This window comes from Micromesistius poutassou, assembly GCF_964030765.1.
Source record: "Micromesistius poutassou genome assembly, chromosome: 11".
NCBI classification, from domain to species: Eukaryota; Metazoa; Chordata; class Actinopteri; order Gadiformes; family Gadidae; genus Micromesistius; species Micromesistius poutassou.
Genome location: NC_140281.1, coordinates 1656522 through 1684311, shown reverse-complemented (window position 1 = coordinate 1684311; position 27790 = coordinate 1656522). Strand labels below are relative to the sequence as shown.

Here is a 27790-nt window from a genome sequence, read left to right as displayed (position 1 = left end):
ATGCACACAGATACAGATACACACACAGAAACACAGAAACACACACACACACACACACACACACACACAGAAATACATGTGCAGATACAGCACACAGTAATACACACACGCATACAGAGATTCAATACAAACAGATAGAACACAGACACACACACACACACACAAGCACACAGATACAGATACAACACAGACACACATATAGCACACACACTCACCCACACCCACAAACTCATTCACAGATATACACACACACAAACACACGCACACACGCACGCACGCACGCACGCACGCACGCACGCACACAGGCACAAGCCCCCCATTAACACCTTTTGTGGGTGAAACAGCTGCAAACCTTTTGTGAAAGAGCGCGGCGAGGTTGACGGCAGGGTTGCCTTCACGTCGACCCCGTTCCTCGTCCAACAGCCAGAGGTGCAAATTGCTCCCCGAAGGAGCCTTCCTCCCCCCGACACCGCCCACATCTGGCGGCCGCTGCACTCTTAAAGGGCCACGCGCCAAAATAGGCCTTTTAAATCAATTAGCTCATAATTGCGCTGCTTTTATGATATCTCTTTTGGTCTGACTTGTCGCGGCGCTGGCACCCCCCCCGACTCGTCGCTTGCTTCCTTTCAACTCTGCCCATTAGCTCCCTGGCAGCGGGCCGGCGGGCCGAGGGAGAGAGCGGCGGCGGACGGCCTTGGCCGCGAGCAGAACAATACAAGCCCCACGCTGCACTCTGGCTGTTCTTGTTGAAGGTGGCGGTAAAAGGCAGGCACGGGGGGGTGGGGGGGGGGGGGTTTCCGACGGCCGGGCTAATAGGAACCAGATCGGCTGGTGTTTTACTGCCTTAGCAAGTGCGTCCGCAACACTAAGTCGGTTATTAGGGATGTTAAGGGAGCTATTTGTAGAGCTCAGATGTGTGTGTGTGTGTGTGTGTGTGTGTGTGTGTGTGTGTCCTAGTTACTGTATGTGCCGTAACCGCCCATTGAGCAACCTGGGATTACTTTTTTGGATTTTTACATGGAGGTGAATTATGCTGGCAAGTGCTTTGTGGTATTTTATTATTCACCTTTTCTTTCTTCCAATTGTGCTTATATTTTAATACCTAATAAAACCCATGTGTGAGAAAAATGCAAGTACATTTAGTGGGCATTCCAACTCTCAGCCACGGAGTTCTTCTCAAGGATGAAGGAAGGCTTTACCTTTCTTTATTCAAGGTTAAGGAAACAAAGTCCAGCCAATCACAAAATACTTCATATATTCTGAACGTTTTTTTTTCCCGGTGGAACCGACCTTTAGATTTAACCATGAATAGTCTGCCCCCCACCGCCTGCCAGACTCCCCAGGAAGTGACCATTTGTGGAGTGTGACGCGTGAGGGGATGACCAAACTGTCTTTTGAAATGCACGCGCCAATGACACCGCACTATCAAAGCTCTGTTTCTTCCGTGGTTCCCCTAGAACGCTGCGGGACCTCGCGTCCTGTTCAAACCAGAGCGGTGTATAACTCGATTGTATCTCGAGGAGGAGTCAGGGAGCGGGCTCACCATCTTTCTGGCTGCCATTACGTGGTCGTGCTTTCATGGAAACTCGTACCCGCCTCAGCCAGAACACGATCCGCTCTTGTACTTTCTTGTTCCTTTGTGCCGTGGGTGTAATTGTGTTGGAAGTGTTTCGGGGGTGATGTGTGTCATAGAGCAAGTGGTGGTGGTGGTGGTGGTGGTGGAGCCCATCGATGATGTAACCCCCTTTTTACAAGCAGTGTGATTCCAGTCCAGACCGCCTCAGGCGTCGGGGTCCTGTCTCGGCTTGCCTTCAAAGGTCTTCCTCGTCTGCCCTCGGTCCATGAACCCTTTCTCCCCGCCTCCCCTCCCCCCCCTCTCCTCCCCCACCACTTCTCCAGTGTCTCCCGTTAGTGGTGCCCTCTTGTATTTTCATGGCCGTCGAAAAAAACCACATTCTTATCTGTAGACATTCTTTAGACATTCTTATCCATGCGTGTGTGTCTATCTATGTGTGAGTGTCTTTTTATGTGTGTGTGTGTCTTCTTTCTATGTGTGTGTGTGTGTGTGTGTGTGTCTTTCTATGTGTGGGTCGGTGCGTTGTCTTTTGCATTTGTGTCGATTCATTCATTTTTTTTCTGTTACAACCTGTACGTGTGCGTGTGTGTACTGTGTACGTGTGCTCTCGCTCGGTGTGTGTGTGTGTGTGTGTGTGTGTGTGTGTGTGTGTGTGTGGCGGAGCTGTCGGGCTCCTCAGTCTGTTGAGAAGGGGCCAAACTGGAAACCTGACCCCCAACCCCCCCCCCCCCCTCTTTGCGGCCCTTTTGTTCTGACCCTCATTCCCACACTCGCCGCCCATCACGCGGGGCATGGCTGGGGTCCCGGGGGCCGACGCGTTGCCCTGCCCGCTCCTGCTTAGAGACCACAGGGTCCCACCCACTCGGCCCACTCACACACTCACTGCGGCAATTAGGCCGACACGTTTCCAGCTCTGGTGCGAACGCAGCTGTTGAGACTGAAGTGTCTCTTGTGTGTGTGAGTGTGTGTGTGTGTGTGTGTGTGTGTGTGTGTGTGAGAGTGTGTGTGTGGGCTTCTGTGTTTTTTTGACACAACCCAGCCTTGGTGCGGCGCTTGGCCCCCCGACAGCATCCGAGCAGGGGAAGGGGAGAGCGATACGGGCTTTCCTCTCGCTCTACGGTGGAAGGAGGAGAAATAGAAGTGAGCTGCCGCCTCCGCCAGACAGATGTGGTTGATCTCGCTCTACAGCGGTGTCGGTGTGTCTTTCTCTCGGGTTCCTGGGAGGCCCTCGGGTTCTTTCCCCAGACTGTGTGGGATCCGCCTGACGGATCTTGCGGTGCCGCCGTTCTCGTTGTGAATCAGCGCAGGAGCTGTTTTTTTTTTTTATTTTCTTTCTGTTGTCTTTGATTGACTCTGTATCGCTTTACAGTGGGTCCTGCCCTATGTGTTGGGTTTTTTTCTTTTCTTGGGTTGACTTCCTGCCGCACAACTGCATGTGCGGCCACAATTGTACACATCTGCTGTATATTTTCCAAATCTGGCCACATTTACAATGTCTTCATTTCGTCACTTGCAGTCAAGTTCAGATGCATCGCCAGGGAGCAGGTAGGGTGTAGTGAGGCATCTTGCTTGCTCAGGGATGCGTGGCTAGATTGTGGACACCGCGATTCAAACACAGGAGCCTTTGCCTGGGAGTCAAACACGCTAGACCCTGGAACACACCGCTACATTTCAGCATAGCCTCACACGTAGCATTTGAATATAGAGTCTGAGTGTCTTCCACAGACATACATTCAAGTGTACGCCATCCAGACCCCGCCTCACTGGTTGTGCTTCCTGTCCCCCCCCCCCCCTCCTCCTGTGATTGGACAGAAGTGGCACTGCGTGGAGGAGATCACGGGCAAGTGGCGGATCCAGAAGTGCAAGGGCGGCGGTCTGAAGGAGAGCCCCAGGAAGAGGGCCCGCAGCCTGAGACCCCGCAGCAGCTACGACTCCCGGGACGGCAGGGACCCCCGGGGCTGTGACTGCGGCGGGCCGGACGCGGGCGCTGGCGCGGGCGCGGGCGCGGGCGCCGCCCCCTACAAGCCCTCCCGCTCGGACCGCCGCTCCCAGCGGCAGTTCCCCGTCGCCACCGGGCAGCGTGAGTACAGCGCGCCGTTCGATTGACACAATTAACTTTATTGATCTGTTAGGGCCTTTTTTTCGTTGCGACGTCCACGGTTGCAGACACAGCGTTGAAGACACGGGACACAGGCACGAGTACCAGACAAAAAAAACAAGTGCATGTTGCAGCAGTGCAGAGCGTCCCGGTCCAGCCCGGTAGTAGTAGCCGGCGCCGTCACCGTTTCCATCGTCCCCGGAGCCAACCCCTCGAAATAAATGTGAACTCATCACAGGCCGTCGTCCCAGCCAATAAACAAGGCTGGCCTAATGATAGGGCGTGTGAGAGGCCGACACGCAGGTGTGGATGTGCTTGTGGGCTTGTGTGTGTTTGCACACACACACACACACACACTCACACACATGTGGACAGACTTGTACACACACACACACACACACACACACACACACAGCGAGAGCGATGACCTGTTCGCCCAGAGTCCCGTCAGACCTTGTTTATGTCCTGTCTCTCCATGGCGATGAGAATAATAACAGTGTAGGCCAAGGCTGTAGCCATGGTTTAGTCTAATAGATTATTGAGGACCTAAAGGGGACACAGATGCGTGACGGAGAAATGGAAAAATAAATAGCATGCACATCCCCGCTCCTATAACAAGTCCTTGGAATTAGTTCTCTCTGGCGGGACGCCCTGGTAATGGTTTTTAGCTTTACGAGCGGCGTGGTGTTTTAACGCCACCTAGTGGCGCTTTGCAGAAGTGCAGCTTAACACGAAGAACCAACGGTGATGCCGTAATGTGTTATGGGAATTTCACATGCTTCCTAAAATACATGAACTTTGATTAAAATGTATATTTTAATGTCATAGAATTTTCTCAAAAGGGTACTTACTTATACAATTGACTGTATTGAATCGACTGTATTTAATTGACTGCATTTTATTGATTTACTTCTTTATTTACTTACTCCCAGGTTTCCGCCCCCGTTTCGTCCACACCCGGCCGGCCCGGTCCCTGTCGGTGGAGTTCGAGGGTCAGATCTACGACGTGGACCTGCAGGCGGACGACCAGACGGCCGTGCGGCGCCGGGTCATCGCCAAGCGCCACTACCAGCCCGAGGACCCCGAGTTCTACCCCGTCTCCAACGACGGCTCCGAGGAGATGCTGGCGGACGACACCAACGCCATCGGGTACCCCAACTCGGTCAAAGTCACGCACAAGTACGAGCGTTCGCCAAATGTCCCGTCAATAAGGAATGTTGCTGAAGGTCGCTTTGAATAGAACCACCTGATAAAAGACTAAATGGTTTATAATATTCTAAATATGATTATGAATATTATTATTATTATTATAAATAATAATAGTTCAGGTAATGACATTATGTGAACAAAAACATATATATCGCACATGAACAAAGCGACCACTTCTTCTAATGTGTGATTTGAACATTTTAGTTTGTTAAAGAGTCTGTGTTTAAAAGTGTGTGTGTGTGTGTGTGTGTGTGTGTGTGTGCGTGTGACTGTGTGTGTGTGTGTGTGTGTGTGTGTGTGTTGTTAGGTGTTTCATCTTGATGAACGACACGGTGCACTGTGAGCGAGAGGTGTACCAGTCCTCCAGGGTCTGGAAGGACCACAAGAGCTACGTGGACCAGGAGGTACGCACTTGCCCCTTATTATGGGATGGAGCGCCGCCATCATTGACATTCAAGAGCTGACATTGACGACAGCGATGAAACACGATGTTCAATCCATGACCTGGCCCCTTGTTGCCCCCCCCCCCCCACTGCGGCAATCACACGTTAGGGATTAATTAAGATCCTTTTTTTTTCCTTTCCCAGATCGAGGCTCTTCAGGACAAGATCAAGAACCTCCGAGAGGTCCGAGGTCACCTGAAGAGGCGCCGGCCGGGCGATTGTGACTGCGGGAAGAGGAGGTTGGTGCTGATTTCAATTCAACAGAGCTTTATCGACACGTAGCCGTAAAACATTTCTATACATGTATACACTCCCCTCCCCCCCCCCCCCCCCCCCCGACGCAATCATCACGGTACGTAGATGTGTGAGAAGAAGTCTGCAGCTCCTTAGTGTCCTCCCCCCCCCCCCCTCTCTCTGTTGTGTGGACGTTGTGTGAAGCAGCTTCTATGGCAAAGGCCAGCGAAACAAGGCCCACAGAACGAAGAACAAGAAGGGTCAACTGCACCCCTTTAAGTGAGTGTCCCTCCTCTGCGTCCGGTCGTTCTCCTCATCCATCCCCACGCATTCATCTCCCCGTGTGATGACCACCGGCCCAATAATCCACCACTGACCACCCCCCCCCCCCACAACCCCAAGCTCACACTCATACTACAAACCTCCTCCTGTGTTTGTGACTGCATTGTGTTTTGGTAGAGATAGATATACGGTGTGTGTGTGTGTGTGTGTGTGTGTGAAGGCTGTTCTACCTCTGCATGTTCCCTGCATGTTTTACTACCGTGACTGGCATGGCTGTGTTTATCGCTGCTTTTTTTTGTAGGTCTACGGTAGGTTTAGGTTTGGGTAACTGGTCCCGCATGTGTGTGTTTGTGTGTGTGTGTGTGTGTGTGTGTGTGAGGCTTTTGAAGTCCATCTGAAGCCTGACCTGGTCCAATGCATCGTGGTGTGTGTGCAAAGCGTGCCTTCTTGACATTTTCATGAGGTGTCTGTGGCTCTAGGTAGGGGTATAAAAGCCACCAGAAGCATATGGCAAGGGATATGGTGTGTGTGTCTGTGTGTGTGTGTGTGTGTGTATGGGGGGGTGGGGGTCTGGAAGTGATTTGAATGTGTGGTAAAGATAGAGCGGCTCGAGGTGGGGGGGGGGGGGGGGGGGGGACTCCAGGGGAACCCCTGAAGACAACGCTCCTCCACAGCAGGAGACATTGGGAACAGATTTGCGTGGATACAAAGCAGCTGTGCTCCGCATTGCGCCGCAGAAATGAGAGAAAAGTTTGATGTCGCACAAGTCATTCAAATCCAGATCATTTAGTGTTGGCTTTCCGCCCTCTTGATGTGGATGTTTGGATGCTAAATGCGCAGATATTCCGTGGCAGGGAAGGAAAATAGCTGTATGTGTAACAACGTTTTTTTGGATCGTTTTGGATAACTTTCTGGACAAATTTAACAAAGGTTGGGAAACACTTTTGGAGGTCCATATTCAACGACTCTATGAACATTTTAATATGGACCCGCTTTGCAATTATAATAGTTAAACACAGAAGTCAACTCTTTATTTTACACGGGCATATAAAAGCCCCCGTCAGCCAATGCCAAGGGCCATTCCATATATTCAAGGGACAAGTCCCCCAGACCCTGATCACCTCTGGCCCTGCTGGGCGGGCCCCTTCTGGCTTCTGATTGGCGGTGCGCGTGTGTCCGTCAGGGAGGCGGCCCAGGAGGTGGACGCCAAGACCCAGCTGTACAACGACCTGCGCAGGAAGAAGAAGGAGCGGAAGGAGAGGAAGAGGCAGAAGAAAGGCGACGACTGCAGCATGCCCGGGCTCACCTGCTTCACGCACAACAACGACCACTGGCAGACCGCCCCCTTCTGGAACCGTACGTCACTGCGGTGTCCCCGCTGGACGCCGCGCCCCGCCACAGCCACCACACCCATGCATTTATATACTGTATATACTCACTCGCTCACTCGCTCACTCACTCACCCAAAGTTTTAGTCAATTTATTAGGCTTTACTATCGGGACTGACACGGCTCACATTAGAAACGTGGTGGCTGTTTCAAAGCAACAAATTCTCCCGACAATGGCAAATCATTTCACGATGAATCGCTAAAGAATGAAGAAAAAAAACATTATTAATAAAATACTAACTCACGTTACGATTCTCCGATGCGTCCAAAACGGAGGCGTTTATTGCGATGGGCAGGTCCTACATCACACCTAGATAGTTTCATTCCCCGATGATTACACTGTCTCTACATCCATGTGACTTTGAACAAGTTCTGCCCATTAGTTCTACATGTTACGTTTCTCACCTGTAGCTCTTTGGTGTGTTTGACCTGGTTGTATCTGTTGGTTTCTTCCCAGTGGGAGGCTTCTGCGCGTGCACCAGCGCCAACAACAACACATACTGGTGCATCAGGACCATCAACGAGACCCACAACACGCTCTTCTGTGAATTCGCCACCGGTTTCTTAGAATACTTTGACATGAACAACGACCCGTACCAGGTCAGTCTCCTAGTGATCCATCACCACTGCTGTTCTTTATAGAAGCAATTACCTCACGGTACATATAGAGTAAGAATTCAGGCCGTTTCGGTCAGACCAACACCAACATGAATGGAGGGTCTAAACGTGACGGGTTCAAACTATGCAACGGGTGTAACCCTTTTTTATTTATTTTTTTATATGTCCTTCTTTTATATGTTTTGTGTGTTTTTCTATTGAAGGGCTATGTCTATTGCCAAACAATAACCCCCCTTCAAATAATAACCAAGCCTATGTATTTGTATTGTGTGTGTGTGTCTTGTTCGTGTGTGTGTGTCTGTGTGTATTTGTCTGTGCTTGACTGTGTGTGTCTCTATGTGTGTGTGTGTGTCTGTGTGTGTGTGTGTGTGTGTGTGTGTGTGTGTGTGTGTGTCTGTGCGTGACTGTGTATGTGTGTGTGTGTGTGTGTGTGTGTCTGTGCGTGACTGTGTGTGTGTGTGTGTGTGTGTGTGTGTGTGTGTGTCTGTGCGTGACTGTGTGTGTGTGTGTGTGACTGTGTGTGTGTGTGTGTCTGTGTGTCTGTGCGTGACTGTGTGTGTGTGTGTGTGTGTGTGTGTGTGTGTGTGTGATTGTGTGTGTGTGTGTGTGTGTGCGTGACAGCTGACCAACGCGGTGTACTCGGTGGACCGGGACGTGTTGAACTCGCTTCATGCTCAGCTGATGGAGATGAGGAGCTGCCAGGGTCACAAGCAGTGCAGCCCTCGGCCCAAAGGCCTGGATGCAGGTAACCATGACGACCCGAGACCCTGAGACCGATACGTGCATGCATGTGTGTGTGTGTGTGTGTGTGTGTGTGTGTATACGGCCATAGACCCTCAGATCTGAAGTGGCCTATAAGTACGGGTACTCATTCGGGGTGTTGAACACACTGAAAGAAAACAGCGTAGATCTGAAGCAGATTTTAACATGCAATGGAATTGGAGGACAGGATATTAATATTTCGATTATTGATTAAACAATTCATTAAAGTCACAATGAGTAAGATTGCGTCTTTAGATATTCAATTGAAAAAATACTCAATAGTTTAATATACTAATAGCGTAGCATAGCTCGGCTGACTGGGTGGCGCGAGTGGGAGGGGATTTGGGAGTGTCAGTCTTTGATATGTTATTAATTATTTTATTAATACAATGATTGAAATCACAATCTAATCATATAATTCCCTATAGATATGTCCAGGTAATTGTAAGCTAAGAGCTAGTTGTAACATTGCACATTGAGACTCTAATTCAAAGGAATATGAATTTATCTGTAATATATACTCAATGATAATAATGGTGATTTTTTTTTCATTGCAATGCAATCTTTGCTTCTACCTTAATATCAATATTATTGATGAATACGTGTATTTTTTAATATTATTAATGCATATGTTAATCTGTTTCCGTCTCTGGTGAATTTGTACCAGTATCTGCATGCTGAATGCAGATGGTTTTTATCCACTCCACTCTTTCACCCAAGTGTCAGGTGATGGTCCGGGGCTCTCTGAGATGTGTAGACTCTGTTTAGTCCTGAACACACACACACACACACACACACACACACACACACAACTCTCTCTTTCATGCTCCTATCTCTCGCTCTCTCCCTCTGTGTAGGGTCCCAACCTTTCTCTCTCTCTCTCTCTCTCTCTCTCTCTCTCTCTCTCTCCCTCTGTGTAGGGTCCCAACCTTTCTCTCTCTCTCTCTCTCTCTCTCTCTCTCTCTCTCTCTCTCTCTCTCTCTCTCTCTCTCTCTCTCTTTCTCTTACTCGCTCACTCACTTACAAACACACATATACACTCAGCCACACTCAGCCCATCCATCAAGCCCTACGTCTGTGACACAGATGGGAACATCCATTCTTTTACACCCATTTTGTTCATTCATCAGTTCCACCACTTTCCCCCTTCCCGGTCCGTTCCCAGGCTGCCCCCTAGTGTTAGGAGCTGCTGTTCGGCGGCTGTACTAATTAGCTGCATAGTGCTGTTCCTTCAAGTTTTTCGTTATTATGCTATTATTTTGCAACAGACTTCGCTTGACCCCATGTCAGGGTTCAGTGGGCAACTTTGCCGCGGCGACCCACGCCAATCACGCTGTCTGTTTGTGTGGCCGCGTGGCTGGAGGTGAGCTAGCGTGTGTGTGTGTGCGCGTGTGTGTGTGTGTGTGTGTGTGTGTGCGTGCATGCGTGTGTGTGTGTGTGTGTGTGTGTGTGTGTGTGGTGAGAATAAGGGGCTACTGTGTGTGTGTGTGTGTGTGTGTGTGTGTGTGTGTGTGTGTGTGTGTGTGTGTGTGTGTGTGTGTGTGTGTGTGAAATTAGCAGCTGTGGAGTGGCGCTCCCTGGGGGGGCCGAGGGGGGGGCTCCGGGCAGTTGCTCTGTTTGTGGAGGTCATTCCTTTTGGTGAGCGCTGGCGTGTCGGAGTCCGCCCGCACACTCTGCCAAATCCAGTTGACACAAACAACCCAGAAATGAGTCGCTCTCACTGTTGAATGGCCCGCGCCCGGGCCGCCAGAACAAACTCGCTGAACCCACCGTGGCTGTTAGGAATACATTTAGCGACGAGGTAGAAACGGTCAACGGCGTGGATGCAGAGATAATCCTGCTTTCTGCGTGTGGTGGAGGTATGGATCACCCTTGGTATAGCAAAATATCACACTTTTTATTTTTTTACGTTTTTTGCCTTCAAAGAGGGGGGGGCTCCATCCCCTCTTCCCCGACCCCCTCCCTCCCTCCCCCCACGACCGGGAACTCTGCCCGGTCCCAAACCCAATCACCCAAGCCCTCAACACTCTCTCCTCCACCTCTCTCCATCCAGAACTCCACGTGCATCCTCCTCTTTCCCTTCCCGCCACCTCTCTCTCCCCTCCCCTCCCCTCCGTCCCCGCGAGCATCGTGTCATCCCCTCCCCCCTCCCACTCTTTCTCCCTCCCTCCCCCCATCCACTTCTATGACATGTAATTGCATTTCTCTCCCAAGGATCAGGGAGCCGTGCATGGAGACCTCTTCAGCGTGAATGAATCTGTTGTTGTTTTTGTCTTTAATCCCCCCTCCCCCCCCCCACAAATCACTGATTCAAAAGCATTAACAATCGATTGCCTTTTATTCCTTTTTTTATTTCATTTTTTTGTTTCTCTCGATCAGGAGGTAAAGATGGAGGAAGCTTTGAGCCACACAGGTATCCACCATTTTATTCCCCTCCCCCACCTCTCTCTCTCTCTCTCTCTCTCTCTCTCTCTCTCTCTCTCTCTCTCTCTCTCTTTCTCTCTCTGGCTCTCGCCCTCTCTCCCATCTCAGGGGCTTTCTTTAACATCTGCATGGGCCGAAATTTGCCTCCTCCGTCCACTAATCACTCATCCATCGGAGCGCTGCTGTCGCCGTCGCCCCCTTGCTTCCGTCATATGGCTGTTGCATGCTGGGAGCTTTGCTTAACCAATCAGTGGTCATTGTGTTAGATGTGTTTTCGTTTAGGACATGTTTTGGTGGGCTTTTCTTTATTGATTTGATTCATGGAGGTGAATCTACTTCCTTTCGGTGAACCTCTTCCTCTGCTCTGTGGATGTGTGTCTTCTGTCTGCTGCTTTAAAAACACACCTGAGAAAAGTCTCCCCCTGAGGCAATAGTGGTTTCATGTGTGCAAATGTATAATGTGCTTTGAGGACACAAACAACTGTTAGGTCATGTTCTTTGAATGGATAAAACAGTTAAATCACAATCTTTGAATGGAGTCATCTTTTTGCCACTGACTCAAAACTAGTTTCTTGCATGATTGAGTTACATCGAATGGAGATGAAAACACCTGTAGAGAAACAATGTTTAACCGCCCAACGTGAACTTCATGTCAACGCAAACGCATGCATCACGGCATCCTTCATCTGTTGCGCCACATGCTACATGGCAGTGTTAGCATCGCCCTCATTGCCACCTAGCATCATGGCGTCCTTCCTCCAATGCGCTACATAGTAGTGTCGTAGTAGTGCCACGGTGTAACATCATGGCTCCCTGCTGCTGATGCTCCAGGTGCATATATGGTAGTGGTAGCCCCACCTTCATCACCACCTAGCACCGTGGCATCCTGCCGCAGATGCATACATGGCAGTGGTAGCATCACCCTCATCACCATATATACCGTTGTCTTCCTTTTCGTGACCATAGTCAGCCATGCCCGTGCATGACAATGACAGCCATCAAATCATCATGATGTCATTAGAACTAGCTTGGACACTTGAGTTGCTGTGACCTCTCTGTCCCTTCCCCCCACCCCCCCCCCCCCCCTTTTATCCCCACACGACCCCCCCACCCCCATCTGACCTTTGACCTCTGTCTCTGGCACCTGCTTACCAGGCAGCAGCAGCATCGAAAGAGGTCAAAGAGGAGACAGAGCCTCTCTTTCCTGTGAGTCTCCCAAAGCCTGCGTCAAAGCTCTCCATGTTTTTCTGTTTTTGTCCTCTTTTTTTTGTTTCTTATTGTTTCTTTATTACTCACATAGCAGACTTTTATTGATGCCGCGTCAGATCTGGAAGTCATGGCCTTTATATGACAGATAATATCGGGGAAATGAAAGCATGAGCCACAATAGCTTGTTGAATCGATGGTGGCATACACAGTTCACATCAAACCAAGACAGACTTGGTAGCGTGTGCCAATTTCCTTTCCACTCATCTATTTTCTTTGTAGTCATTTTGTGTCCCTTTCTTCCTGGGGTATTACGCCACTTTACTCAAACATTCTCCTTTTGTTGCAGAGGTCCACCCTCCTTTTATTTTCGGGGGGGATTCCAGGGTTCGCCTGGATATTAATATTCCCCACAGAGCCCAGACTTAATGTGACTCCTTAATATTATATTTCCAGTGTGAAGCACAGCCAGTGTCTTCCATTCCTGTCCTGCTTTTGGAGATCGCACCAATCTTTTTCTTTCTCCTACAGTCGCTATTCATTTGATTTGCTACTTTGTGCTTTTTCTACGGCAGCATGTGTTTTGCACCGCTCACAGCTTCAGCTCGACGCAGGTCTTGTGGTTCTTTAGCTACGCTGCTGTGACATGTGTTAGATGCGCAAATATATATATATGTGTGTGTGTGTGTGTGTGTGTGTGTGTGTGTGCGTCCTCCTTTAACGCTGGCTGCCATCGTGAGCAAAAGAAGCGCGGCGGTGCGGGCATGGCTGCATGCTCTCTGTGAACAGAGACTTTATCATCACCATCACGTTTCTGTGGTCGTGTGCCTCCCACAACCACCGCGGCCCTCACCCTCCCTCTCTCTCTCTCTCTCTCTCTCCCCCCCCGCCAGCACACAGCCCATATGGGACGGACGAGTCGGTTAAGCTGCCCAACCTGACGGATGAAGAGGTGGACCGCCAGGGACTGGAGGATCTGTATAGCATCAACGAGAGCGCGTACCAGTGCAGGCCCCACTTCAGCCCCGGCCCGGACAGCTGGGACGACTTCCAGAAGGATGTAGATAATATGTTTGCACTGCGACACATTCTGAACCATTTCAACCAAACCCAAAAGCTTGACGACGACGACGACGACGACCACCACCACCGAGACGACACCGCCCCCGACCGCGAGGTGGGCTCGGGCGCCGGGGGTGGGGACCCGGGGGAGGGCAGCGGAGGAGAGGGGGCGACGCCCCTCGCCGGGGACGCCTGGCTGGGAGAGGTCAGCCTAACCACCCCCGCCCCCGCCCCCAGCGTGCCACCTCCGTCGCCGCCGCCGCCGCCGCCGCCGCCTCCGTCACCGGCCACGCCCCCGTCAGCGAGCCCGGCGGTCGCGGAGAGCGGTGCGGACCCCGTCATGAACGAGCTTCCCGAGCGGCCCGCCGCCCGCCCCCCCTCTCCGGACCGGCCCCCCTCGGCCTCCAGCGATCCATCGTCACCAACGTCGTCCTCTTCGTCAGGCCCCGGGCGAGGGCGGGCCCCCGCGGGCACCCACCCTTGGGTCCGGCAGCTGGAGGAGATGGACGGCGAGGGGGAGGAGTTCAGCGGCAACGGCATGACGGAGCTGGAGACGCGGCACGGCGTCCTGCTAGGCACACACCTCAGCCTGAGCGCCCAGCGAGAGCAGGCCAACCGCGGCCCCGACCTGGGCCCGGACCTGGGCCCCGACCTGGACCCGGAGCTGGGCCTGGAGCTCCAGGAGGAGGACATATTCCTCGCCCAGGGCTACCGACATCGTTCCCCACACACGCTGAGGCCAGAGGTGGCGCCAAGCACAACCACCACCACGACTACCACCACCACCACCACCGCCGCCGCCTCCACCTCCACCGCCTCCACCTCCACCGCCACCGCCACCTCTGTGGGCTCTGGTGCCCCCCACGGGGACAAGGTGGCAGTAGAGGCGCTGCCTCTCTCCCCCCTGGACTTCGAGGGTAGCGGCTCTCTGAACCCATCCTCCAATCAGACGCTCTGAGGGCAGGTAGTGCTGGGCATGGCCAGCTCTTGGGCAGGCTGGTCGCCATAGAGACAAAGTGGGAACAGTGACTGGGGAAGACAAGCTTGTGAAGTAAACAAAATGGCCGATGATGTCACCACAGTCAGAGCTGTATTTTTGAGCATTAAATGTATGGTTTATTTTTTTACAGGTGCTTTCATTAATTAGCAAAACAGTGTTATGTTGTATTTTTTAAAAGATATATTCAGAAAGGAAAACGCCTTAACGCAGCTAAATTTAAACTATTGGAATCAAAGAAATTGATTCCAGATAGAACGCACCATTAATGTTTTTTAATATATATATTTTTTATGAAAAAACAGATTTTTAGAATGGTGAAACCATTTTAGGGTCTGGGAGAGAAACGGTCAGCCATCTTTAGGATCACTTCATCCAGATGAGTCATCACAGCAGTATCCAATCACAACGCTCCATCAACCACTCTCCAATTGAACAATGGTGACATTCATGACCCCAAAATGCACTTTTTAAACTTTACCATACAGTGAGCTTTGTGGCGGTTGAAATAAATGTTCACACTGTGAAACGGATTATTACAGATTACTATTGACTACTTTCTAAAGCTTAAGAAGGAAAACTGGATTTATTTTCTGCTTGAAAAAAACAAGTCACAGATTTTGTGATTTGCTTTATATTTTACATGTTCTTCAATCCACCATATACAAACGCATTCGCTATGGGTTCGAGACAATCACGGCAAATGACCATGGATGTTAACTGCATTCATTGATAAAATTAAGGATTCATCTGAAGGCACAGTACGATAAAGACTTAAGACGATAAAGACAAACTTTCCATCCTAAAGCGTGCACCTCTACACTAGGTTCATCACGTAGTAGCTGCACTGTTTCCTAGCGTTTTTTTGTGTTTATTTAACCACACTTGATTTGATTATCACTCGCTTGCAGGATGTTTAAATGCAAAAAAAAACAAACAGGGCTTTTTTTTTTCGGGGAAGAAAAAGTATCAAACGCAATTTTTGTTTTGTAACTTTTTTTCTGTGTTGCGTAAATCTTTCTGTGGTTGGGTTTTGACGATAGTACGCTGTAGCGCATCACCGGTGAGTCCCTTGTTACCGGTCCTGCAAACTGTACGGTATAATCAACACAAACATAATCCTAAAAGGACATAAATATAAGGCGTCGTATTCTAGGTATTTCCGCTGCGTGCCAACAGTTATCTAGAAGAAATAGCAACATACTGTAACCGTACTGCGTTTTGAATTCCTGAAGATGGTACTGTCTTTTCTCTTTGGTCGTTGACCACGTGTGTAAAGGTATTGCAACAACTCTGGTTTCAGAGAAACCATGACGCTGTTAAGAAATAAAAAGACTTTAAACATTGTGCTTGCTTGTTCTTTGGTCCCTTGGGCGTGTAGAGCATCTTTAATAGTTCAGATATTAAAAAGAGAGGCTGTGTTCATCCAGGGAGGCTTGGTGTGTGATTGCAGGTAAGGGCCAGGAGGCGGATCTTTGCTTTCAGTTTTGGAGGCGTGTATGCCTTCGTACAACTTACTACTTAAACTTATTTATTGCTTTACGACCGACCGGGCATGTCAATCTTAGGGTCATACGGCCCCAATATTGAGATTCACGTGGCTTGTTTTACTGGGGAGTCTGTAAGAACAAATATTTCCCAAGAGTAAGACTTTTAAATTGGTAGCTTATACTTGATTTAATAGGGGACGTGGAACGCACCATTCCTGGACTGCCAACTCTCACTTTGGCACTTGCAAAGTGAGAGTTGGAGTCCAAGAATGGTACGTTCCATCAACAGGGGGAGCACATCCCTCCAGAAGGAATGTGGAAGCAAGTTGAACATGGTCCATAGAAAACAATGTTCAACCATGTTCAGAAGTCCTTCTTTACACCTCAGGTTGATATACCTTTACACCGTTTGGTGATGAGCAGCTGCCAATCACTGATGTAGTGACCGCCTGTCCAGACTGGAAGTGGGTGTACACAGGGACGGATTAAACAAATATTGGCCCCTGTTCACAATATCAAAAAAGGCCCCCCCTCCCCCTGACCGCGACGCAAACGCGCACGCGCGTGCACGTGACATGTGCGTGCAGCCAGCGCGTCTCTTTGCTGTCGCTGTGCAGGCTGGTGCACAATTTCACACAATGAAAATGTAGTACATTATGTCATATATTATAACTCAGGCCCACACAGAAATGAATTCCAGCATCTGTTTTTATTATTAGGCTGTAATGCCCCAGTCTACAGACTAGGAGGAGAGGCATTAAGCCTAAGGCCGGTGTGCGTAAGTGCAGACAGTACACTGTAGCGCTGCTTACAGAAGCACAAAATAAAAACAATCAAACCGATAAAACAATAAAATGGACTAAAAGTTACTAACACATTTAACTTAGTGCTGTGCTTTAACAGTCTGAACAGACTAGCCTATGGAGGCAGAGAGAGAGGCATACGCCTAAAACAATAAATAGTTCTGGAGTGCAGACAGAGTGCACTAGCCTACTGCTTGCAGACGCATAAAATAAAACGGACGAAACAGTTAAATCCTTAGCCTACAAACTTTCTTCTGACTTTCTTGGAAGCAAAGTCGTGGATTAGGTCATCAAATTTCAACTCACGGACGAGTTCTGACTCAATTGCCATGAGCATGGGCGTCAGTTTGGTTTGAAATGTGCTGGGGACAGAGACACATTCGAAAGTGCATTTTCAGAAGTGCTGGGTACAATGAGGATGCAATTTTTCTCTTTAATGCAGGTAATGAAAGGTTCTGAAAGACGGCATACCCATGTAGCTTACTAATGAATAAAAGGGTGTCATCCCTATGTTCCCCGGGTCCTATGTTACCCGCTTTGTATGTGACCGGGGAGCGAGTTATGGTTAGGGTGAGGGTTACGGTTATGGTTTTGCATTGCGATACAGTCGCAATGCAATGTATACATTTGGGTATGTTGACTGCACTCCAGAACTAATTATTGTTTTTAGCAGTTTTGATGGAGGCATGACAAGACCTTGAGTTTCATTTCGAATGAAAGATCTGAATTGAATCATTTCATCAGCGAATTCTGATGCGTTTAAATCACATGGATAGATAGAAGAAAGCATGTTTGCTTTGGCAATTACACCAGTGTCACATGCAGCGTGAGGAATGAACAGAACCCCAAACAGATCACAAACGTGCTACGCCTCGAGTCTGCGCTCAATACAGCTAACCAAGTTATCAATAACCACATTAAATGTTTCTACTTTGAATTTTTTTTCACCGTCAAACACAAAATCATCTTTGCCACTGGCATCAAAACATTTATTTCGCTTTTTGGGGCGCTGCATGTCATGTTTATACTCTTGGTTTACCCCTGTGTGTGTGTGTTTTGGTTATAGGGTTTGGTTGGAGGGTTAGATTTGGTTTAGGGGTTTGGTTTTTGATGGGTTTTTTTGCTTCCAGAACTCATTGAAAGAACATTGGTTTCACCTCTAGTGCCACACAATGACCTTGATGTTAGGAACAAAACGCATTAAATATCAGCGACAGTGTGAAATACTGTCCAATGTCCAGTCTTCAAACCAGGACAAATCTGAAGGAAATCTGTCCTACTTTAACCAGCTATTTCGCTTTTCAGAGGTATAGTAAAAACAAATCAATGGAGAACTCCAGCCATACTCTGACTGCTTGGCGATGCACCTCAGACACAGTCAAGACAAGAACAGTTAAATGTATTTTTAGATAAATATTCCTACAATTTTAGGGACAAATTCTTGCTCTAAACAGCAAGCAGGGCAGACGTCACCCAGCGGGTCCAACGTGCTTTGGCCCCGCTGTTTTATAGTCTACTAAGTACATGATACAGCCTCCGTTTACAGTACAAATATTTTATACCTATTTATATGAAAGCAGATAACAACAATAACATCAATAACAGCCCTGTACATAACAACTGGTCCCAAGATGGCCCTCCCGTTAAAGATTTTCCGGTTTTGGAGAAATCAATGGAGGCACTGACTGCCCTTTGAGGTGGAATAATTCCTTCTTGCTGATGACCTCGTGTTGATGCGCGTTAGTGCCAACGAGTGATGAGAGACTCAGTGAGAGACTCATAAATAATGCACAGCGGGGCGGGGGCTGTCCAATTTAATGCACACAAGATCAATCGGACCGCTGAGAGAAGGTGGAGACATGAAGACTCAAGGATACAGAAAAATGCAAAAAAAAAAAAGGAACAAGAGGGAAGTCAGCTGGCTTTGCACTCTATCATTGTATTATGTATTGCCAGGTTAGTTGGCACATATTATGAATTTGTGCAAATGTACCTGGCAATGATTGAAAAGTGGACTCGTCAAATCCTGAAATGTACACTGGGGGGCGACAGAGAAACTCAACCAAACTTTTTCACTTTTCCGTTCACCTGCTGAATACGTTCACTTGTAATGTTCTTGTTACCTTCACAATCATGTTATCAGGCTTGTAATATACACTTTAGCATTTTCTGTTTTCCCCCTGTGGCACTATCAGTTGTTCCCTTTTTTTTTGTCTGGGGGGAAATGCCTGATAACATGAACACTGAAATTAACTTCTCTCTGCCTTTTAAAGGTTTTGACTTAATTTCCTCTGCAGACGCGGGACTCCTTATCAATTGATCGAGGCTCCCAAAAATCCCTGATATTTCTGCTTCCCTGCCGTGTTTATCTGCATCATGTTCCAACGGGGAGGCCTATGGGACTTTGGGAAATGAAATTCAGCTTCATATCTGATGCATCTGCCTACAAGGTGAGAAAAGGATTCAAAGTTATGTAAAGAAAGTGTGTGCTTTTTTTTTTTTAAGACGCCTAAAGTCCAACCAGCCCAGAGGAGCAAAAAAAAGTAACATCTCAAATCTGAAAGACAGATTTGAGCGTGAAGGGAAATGTGTTTACAGAAAGGTAATAAAAGTGATACAATACACCAACAACTTTTTGCTGTCTTTGTTTTATTCTTTCATGCAACCAAAAATATTGAGATTGGGACAGTAGGGAACAGCATTTAATCTGAAAATAAGTAAGAAGAATTTTCTGAGCAAATCCACAGGATTTCTGCAAACCTCGTAAAAAGGTTTACCTGTCAGCACAAGAAAAGACTTTGACTATAGTAAGAATATGCACAGCAAAGTCATGCCGGCCTTGTCCTATTTCTTGTTTTTAGTCCACTTTTGTCTTTCACTTGTTTTTTCAAACCCTTTGCTTTGGAGTCATTCATCGTTTTGAATTGTCTTGCTTTGGAACCCCCTCTGCGACAGAGCTGCTTTTATTGCGGGCACAATTGTTGACGGGGGGGGAGTTACGGGCCCCCCCTGGCCCCCCCCTAGAACCGCCACAGGCTGCAGATTATTCAAAAGTATTAACAATCCCCTCATTCATATTCAAACATTTGCATACCAGGTGCATTGTGTTTTGGATGTTTAATGTTGGTCTTGCACAGTTGTTGCCTCACTTATTTTGTATTCTGAACTCTGTTTAGGGTTCGTAGTCAACAACTTAAATGTATTTACTTTGCACTGCACTGCTCTGGCAACACTATGAATTCAACTGCTGTTTAAAATACATGTATTGATTTATTCAATCATTTGAATGCCTTACCGAGCTTATCCTAAATGTCTTGGGATTGAATATATATAAGTGTTATATATAAAAATATGTTTGTTCAAAGGATATGGCAACAGCTGCAGCTGGAACATCTGAAGATGCCCTTGTTTATGTTGTGGAAACCGGTCAACGTCGTGTGTCTGTGTGTGTGGGGAGGGGGGGGGGGTTTGTTTGTTTGTTTCTTTTTTACTTAGTGATTTTCTTGGCATGTGGGGTTTTGAGTGTAAGCAAGTGCAATCAATGAGCACGTCCTGTGCAATGTACTAGCTATCACTGCCTTGCCCTAGGTCAACCCGTCGGCCTCCCCAGTGGCCAGTCTCCCATCTCCTCCACTCTGCTGGACCTTTCAGCAGCCTTCGACACAGTGAACCACCAGATCCTCCTCTCTCCCCCTCCGAGAACTGGGAGTCTCAGGCTCTGCATCCGCCCTGTTCAAATCCTACCTCACGGACCGCAACCTCAGGGTAACCTGGAAAGAATCTGCGTCCTCACCGAGTAGAGAACACGTTCCTCACCCAGCAGAGAACAAGTTCCTCACCTAGCAGAGAACACGTTCCTCACCCAGCAGAGAACAAGTTCCTCACCCAGCAGAGAACAAGTTCCTCACCCAGCAGAGAACAAGTTCCTCACCCAGCAGAGAACACGTTCCTCACCCAGCAGAGAACACGTTCCTCACCTAGAAGAGAACACTTTTCCTTACTAGAAGGCCACCCCTGCTTTGGTCCAGGCTCTTCTTATCTCTGGTCTACTGCAGCTCTCTTCTGGCTGGTGTGCCTTCCTGTGCCGTTGGTCCTGTGCCGTTGGTCCTGTGCAGCTTGTCCAGAATGCGGCAGCCCTGCTGGTCTTCAGCCTGCCGGAGTTAAGACAGCAGAACACCACTCCTCCACTAGTGAAAAATACCTCTCCATCTCTCGTTTCTATATTGTAGCACTTCAATCACTTTGCTCATCGGATTGGTTGGACGTCTCAAACGGTTTTGGGTTACATCTTCATTGTTTAGTGCACTTAAGTCGCTTCGTACAAAAACGTCAGCTTAGTAAATGTAATGTATCAACCGGTGGGCTGATCCATCAACTCCCATCAGAGGGTAGAGTTTGTATTGGCATGTCAATGATCTATCAACATCACACAGTGATCTCTGGTTGTACTTGCGTCTTGACTAGCATTAAATCTGTATGCAATGCTTTAAATACTACAGTTAGAAAGTGGGGAACAATACCAATACCAAACTAAAGTGTATTGCCATTTCATTCAATAGATAGTTAAATGTCTGACATGAGGGATTTCTAACAGAATAGTGGCGCTTTCACTTTTGATCCCATCTTGGATGGGATTGATGTACACTATGATGGGGTGATGGTTGACATGCAAGGGGGGAGCGCTCTTCTGAGCTGCCACAACAGAGGAGAACAAGGTGCTGGTGCCATGTGCCACATGCAGTGACGGACTGGGCCTCTGGCATTCGGACAAATGCCAGAGGGGCCGCGGGATCTCTTGGGCCGTTTGAACCGGGCGGCCAATCAGAGAGCAGCATGATTGTCACAGGCTGCTGTGCAGCCCCTTCATGGCAAACGGCGGGCCCCATAACATCTCGCCACACTTTCAAGCGTCAATAATTTTCTACGTTTTTTATAAAAAACTCTTCACAATAGCAGCGTCTGGATGTCTAATTACCCATGCATTGACGGTCTTGTACTGCTAACGCGCAACCTAGCTCCGTCAGCCAGCCCCCCCCCCCGTCAACAATCCTGTCTGCCCTCAACCAAACGGGTAAGTTCGCCACTGGGTGGGTGCAAATGCCAGGGCCATTTCTTGATCCCAGTCCGTCACTGGCCACATGGCCTTCAGCGTCCGACCGGCGTAAGAAGCCACTGCTGGGTGACAGCTCTCACCCCCAGCAGCTGGTGCTTGGACCAGGCCGCCGCTGGAGTGAACAGGGGACCGTGGAGCCGGCCCTTTCAAAGGCAGGTTTACAAAAGGATTAGGATCCGGGAGAGAGATAGGCGGCAGCCGAGAACATGACGGAATGAAAGGAATGTAGACAGAACACATTTCCCTGACTTCCAAATTCATTATTTGTGATTCCTGTTCTTTTAAATGGTCCTCATTTATGTAGCGCTTTTATCCAAAGCACTTTACAGTGTTGACTGACAATCACCCATTCATGCACACATTCACACACAGACGGCAGAGACAACCACTCAGGGCGACAGCCAGCTTGCCAGGAGCAATTAGGGTGAGGCGTCTTGCTCAGGTACACCACGACACTCAGCTAGGAGGAGCCGAGAATTGAACCAGCAACCTTGCGGTTACCAGCCAACCCGCTCTACCTCCTGAGCTAATGCCGCTCCCACGTGTGGATGATTGGCCTCTGGTTTGGTTCAAGGTTTTGTTCCAGTTCAGTATGATTTGTTTATGTTCATAGCTGTGGAAGGTACCGTGTCAACTTTTGATTCTGCTACTGCCTGACTAATGCCAGCAGATGGCTTGGTTGAACGTTTCTTGCTCAGTTGCTCAGTGCTCTGTGGGAACTGGGTATTGAAATATCTGGCTGTGAATCAAACACCCAAACCATTACTTCTTCAAACGCTACTGCTGTCACCACACACACACGCACACTCTGTTGTCAAACACACCCACGGACACACAAAATCGCACACACACTGATTCATTGATGCAACTATTAGAAGTTAGGTTTGCAAACCCTAAATGTATCCTACATGGAAAGAAAATAAGAAAACTTGACTCCTGTATAGTACTGGATTTTATTGTTGTAGTAAATGTCATGTATTCAATTCATGAACTGTTTTTTATTTAGTTCAATTCCCTGATAATACGGCCTTATGAATAGCCATAGGTGTGGTTTATTTTCATAGATGGCGCGTATTTGTTACTGTAATCTGGAAGGGAAATCTGTTGAGTAGATGTGTTTGCATGAACTGTAAAGAGACACACACACCCACCACAGCGTCTATGCAGGCATACGTGCCTGCAACATGTCAAAACCCCTTTGAAAAATACCATCAAGGCTATCTTGTACCTCATTTTTCTTTGTTATTCTTTTGGACTTTTGAGGAAGGCTGAACTTCAATCATCAGAGACGTTTTTTCAAAATACAGTGAATTGAAATGCTAAACATGCATCTCTTGCCCTTTAATATTGTAAATCCAATGACCCTGTTTTGTACTGTGGAGAAATTGTCCGCTTCATCTGTCAATTCAATCTCTGCTCCAATGGCCTCCTGCATGTCCTTTTGAACCTTTATGTCCTTACAACACACACACACACACACACACACACACACACACACACACACACACACACACACACACACACACACACACACACACACACACACACACACACACACACACACACACACACACACACACACACACACACACACACACACACACACACACACACACACACACACACACACACACACACACACACACACACACACACACACACACACACACACACCTCCAGGGGGCAGGTTGTGGAGGCTGTGTACCACAGATTCCCAACAGATGGCTCCAGTAAGAGCATTGGTGCCAGCCAATCATTGAAATGCGGAGCACCTGAGGAGCAGGTGGGGAAGCATGCTTTAAAAAGCATGCTTCCACACTCATTCAGGGCTCGCCCAGTTCGTGTATGCGGAGAGACCAGTCGTTAGGTGTTTCCACCCTGAAGAACAAGACTGGATTCCTCCAAAGATGTTTTTTTGTTCTATTTAGTAAGAGATTCTTTATGTTTGATTAAAAGTGCCATGTTGGCTTGAACTAAAACCAGAATCGTGGGTAGTGATGGCGAGATGAAGCTTCATAACACCTTGAAGTCTTCCAGCCAAATGTGTTGAAAAGAGGTTCATTTTTCGAGGCTTCGGATGCTCACTAGGGACACCTAGTGGTCAATAAAAAAACAAGAAAAATAATAGTCTACCTTTTGGTCAGATTCAACCATCCGGCCGGTTCAACCATCGTCCTAAACGAAGCTTCAAACGTCACACTCATAAACCGAGGCTTCGTTTGTCATTAGTCACGTGTTTTTTTTTATGGGAACGGCACAAGGCTCGACACAAGCTTCATTTGGAACTTCCCCTTTTGCTCGATACGTGCTCCAAAGCTTCGCTTCATATTGGCCATCACTAATCGTGGGCTGTTTGGGACGAGGCGGTTCACTCTAGCCGAGCCGGGTTGCCACAACACACGCGCGCACGCACAACAACATAATCATCAAATAAAAGCGTGACATTCAAACAGAAGGAACAGGCTGGTGGTAGCGCCCTACATTTGAACTCTTCATCATCTCTATATCCAGAGATTACGCCGTTGCTTTTTCAATCAAACATTGTGGTAAAAACAGACATGCATCCAAGTCGGAGAGAGCAGAATGAAAAAGGACGACGGAAAAACAGGGAAGGGGTGAGTTAAAGCAAGAGCAGGAAAGAGACACGAAGTAGGCTGTGTTACAAACACACAGCTCTCATCGACCGAAAAAAGGTGTTTACCAACGAATCATTAAATTGAAATGACCATGGATTACGGAGAGCCCTTCCTTGTGGGTTTTTTTTTTTCCAACACAAGGAACAGCTCTTCACTAGGGCTAGGCGTTCTGCGATTGTATTTCTGGTTTCACGTGTGTGTTGAGTAATGAATGGATCAATTTGTTTCGCTCGATTGGTCGATGGAAAGATCACCTCTTCCAGCGAGCAGGGCGCTCGTACCCTTGTTGCGCTCACATGAACGGCAAATCCATACATGTCTGCTTAGAGCCAGCATAACACCACAGAGCACCAGGTGAAGGGCGTTCTCTCGCAGTGGAGGGTTTGACTCCCAGCGGAAAGGTACAAGGTCCAACTCTCTTAACTTGTCTCTTAACTTGTCTACTCTGCTTCGTGTAAGTAGAGAGATCTGTTCAACCAGAACTTTTTGTTTGTATAAAGAAATGCCCTCACAGTTTACCAGAACACAATTACAGAGAAGTGCAAATGTAACAGTTTTATGAAAAGACTTGCAACACAATTGAAAGAGCTGCACCCATGAACTCCATCAACTTGCCGCTCTCTCGCACTCATTCTCGCTCGCTCTCGCTCCGTTCGCTTCCTCGCTCTCTCTCCGTCTCTCTCTCGCTCTCTCTATTTACATGCCTCCTATCCAAGCTAAGCACCTTCTCTGGCTCCTCTCCCAGAATGCCCGGCGGCTGTGTATTTAACCAGGTGGCATTGACGTGTGTGTGTGTGTGTGTGTGTGTGTGTGTGTGTGTTAGTTTGTGTGCATGTCTGTGTGTGTGTTTGTGTGTGTATTTGTGGAGGTGGGGGGGTGGTCTTCAGCAATGCTGGCGTCTCGCTGTCATGGAAACCTTGGGGTGATGGATTCCCTATCCTGCGCTCGTTCTGCACCCCAGGCACCCCAGGGTGCTGGAAGGGTTTCTGGTTGATTATGAATCATTATTATAAACCTGCCACCTGTGTGTGTGTGTGTGTGTGTTTGAATATTTGTGTGTTTGGTCATGTGCTCTTTTATTGGTGTGTGCTGTTTTGCCGATGTGTGTGTGTTCATGAGTATGTGTGTTTGTTTGCCACACTGTACATTTTAATTGTGAGTGTGCATGTGTGTTTCATGTGAGTGAGTTTGTGTGTCAGCCAGAATAGCTGTGTGTGGGTTTGCCTTAAATGTTTAGCATCAAAACTTTTCCTGTGAACCCCTGAACCATCTGGGTTCTTGATGGCCAAGGTTAGTGTCAGCTTCACTCTGTCATGTGCATGTAGATTGTCACTTTCACTGCTTAAGGCCCTGTACACACGGGCGAAAACGATCCATTTTTCCTTTGTGTTTCAGGAATATCTCCGTAAAGACGGACAGTGTACGTGTGTGTGTGTGTGTGTCAATATTTCCATTTTTGTGTATATGTGTAGGTTTGAGTGTGTAGTGTTTGTGTCTATTTGTGTGTGTGTTACTGTGTGAATGAGCAGATGTTTAAAAAAGAAACAGATGCAGGAGAGAGAGAGAGAGAGGCAGGCTGTCCTTCTCTCTTAATCTTTGTGCTATGCATTGCACACAGAATTCTTCTTTGCAGCTGTCTGCGGTTGGTAGCACAGGAAGTTGACACGCAATACTAATTCAGTTTTAGATTAGTTTAATGTTTTCATTAAGAATGCATTTTGATAGATAGATTTGTTTGTTTGTTTTTATGTGCATTGGTGTGTGTGTGTGAAAGAACCAACAGTACATTCAGTTCTCCTCAACAACTTATGAACATGCCTTTGAACCTTGGAGTAAAGCAAGATTACAAAATGCTTTAGTTCAGCAAATTAGGTCACACATCACCCACCGGGGCCACAGTTACAATACTACAACTGGGGAATCACTTGGCTGACCCAAAGTCCACCAACCTTTCAAATATCACTTACTTACTACATTTTGCCTGCCAGCACAGCACGTCCAGTCACTCGTTCTCACACTCTTGTTAGCCTGCAGCTCGTTTCTGTCGAGCTGCAGGCTAACAAGAATAAGCTATTCTCGTTATTGTAAAAATAATATGATTATTTGTTTATGTGTGCGTATGTCTGTTGCCATTTTCCAGTAGCTCTTTTTGCTCTTTCTTCTGAGCCGTACTGTCCTGCACTTCTTTGTGTATTTTAATAGGCGTAGCTCATTCTGGCGGGACCCTTTATCATCAACTGAATGCTAACGTGGTCCAACGTACGTGAAAGACAGGCGATCAATTTAAGACCTTCCATCTCAAAGACACACTCTGGGAAGTTACATGTGCTGAGCAGAATTCCTCAACCGCCACCCCTGCCTCCGCCTGCGTTGGTTCTGCCCTGTATCTCATGTAACCTGCTCAATGGGTGGAGATATCTGATGGACACCATGGGGGATTGAATATTGCTCCCTGTTGTCATGTCAGTATGCTGTTGGTATTCTGTATCTGACGTCTGTATGTCATGCTTTAAATCCTACAGCAGGGAGCTGTAGGATTTGTATTACCGTTGTACGCAAATAAATGGTTGAATCTATTACATGAGTCTGTCAGTTTTAAACCAGTTTAAACACGTCGAGCTGTGAAGAGCCACGCCCGAGATGGACCTCCCCCCCCCCCCCCCCCCGCCTCAGTGTGGGCTGTGGGGACGTCAGCCCTGGGTGCTGTCCAGAGCGAGAAGTTGTCTCTCACATTGTAAGAATATAGACCAATAAAAATATAATAAACGGTTGTGTCTGTAACGCACGCAGAGTATGGGTGGAGTTCTATAAGCCTTAATAAAAGGATAATGAAGGTTTAGCCGAAGTGCACCACGGTGATGTTAGTTTGACGATATTCTCTTTCAAAACAAAACAGCTTGTTGAAATAGGACCGATTTCTTTCGGATTAGTCTTGGTCTGACGACAGGTTTTGCTAATATCAAGGACATCGTGTGGCACTCGGTAAATATGTGTGAAACATTGTCCCATGTGACTAATCTGAAATAAATTGGCTCTCAGTGAGCTGTTATAGCTGTTAGTGAGATTAGGAAGCAAGAACATTGAACGCTTAACTGAATTCATCACCGTGGATATCATTGTGTGTGTCCCCAGATGCTCTGGCCAGTGTAGTATGGAAGAAAAAAAAACTGCATATGTTTGTCCCACTCGTGCACATCTGAGTGTGTGTGTGTGTGTGTGTGTGTGTGTGTGTGTGTGTGTGTGTGTGTGTGTGTGTGTGTGTGTGTGTGTGTGTGTGTGTGTGTGTGTGTGTGTGTGTGTGTGTGTGTGTGTGTGTGTGTGTGTGTGTGTGTGTGTGTGTACACTATCCGGGAGTGTGGTTCAAGTTTGGACATGCCCAAGAACTTATGTATTTACATAACTACATCTGCAGGACACATCTGGCCTGACAGACTGGAGACCCAGGGCAG

General features: G+C 47.9%; 1 protein-coding gene across 1 annotated transcript in view; it reads left to right on the top strand.

The window, feature by feature from the left end:
* Positions 1-14260, top strand: part of sulf1 (sulfatase 1) — a gene marked incomplete at both ends in the record, with an annotated part of 24622 nt that extends 10362 nt beyond the window's left edge. Inside the window, 10 exons of the mRNA XM_084475673.1 lie at positions 2616-2716; positions 3302-3656; positions 4607-4853; positions 5191-5287; positions 5471-5565; positions 5768-5839; positions 7026-7198; positions 7688-7830; positions 8470-8593; positions 13134-14260. Of these exons, the coding sequence (XP_084331799.1) occupies positions 2616-2716; positions 3302-3656; positions 4607-4853; positions 5191-5287; positions 5471-5565; positions 5768-5839; positions 7026-7198; positions 7688-7830; positions 8470-8593; positions 13134-14260 (2534 nt within the window). The remainder of the gene's footprint in view (positions 1-2615; positions 2717-3301; positions 3657-4606; positions 4854-5190; positions 5288-5470; positions 5566-5767; positions 5840-7025; positions 7199-7687; positions 7831-8469; positions 8594-13133) is intronic.
* Between the last annotated feature and the right edge of the window lie 13530 nt (positions 14261-27790).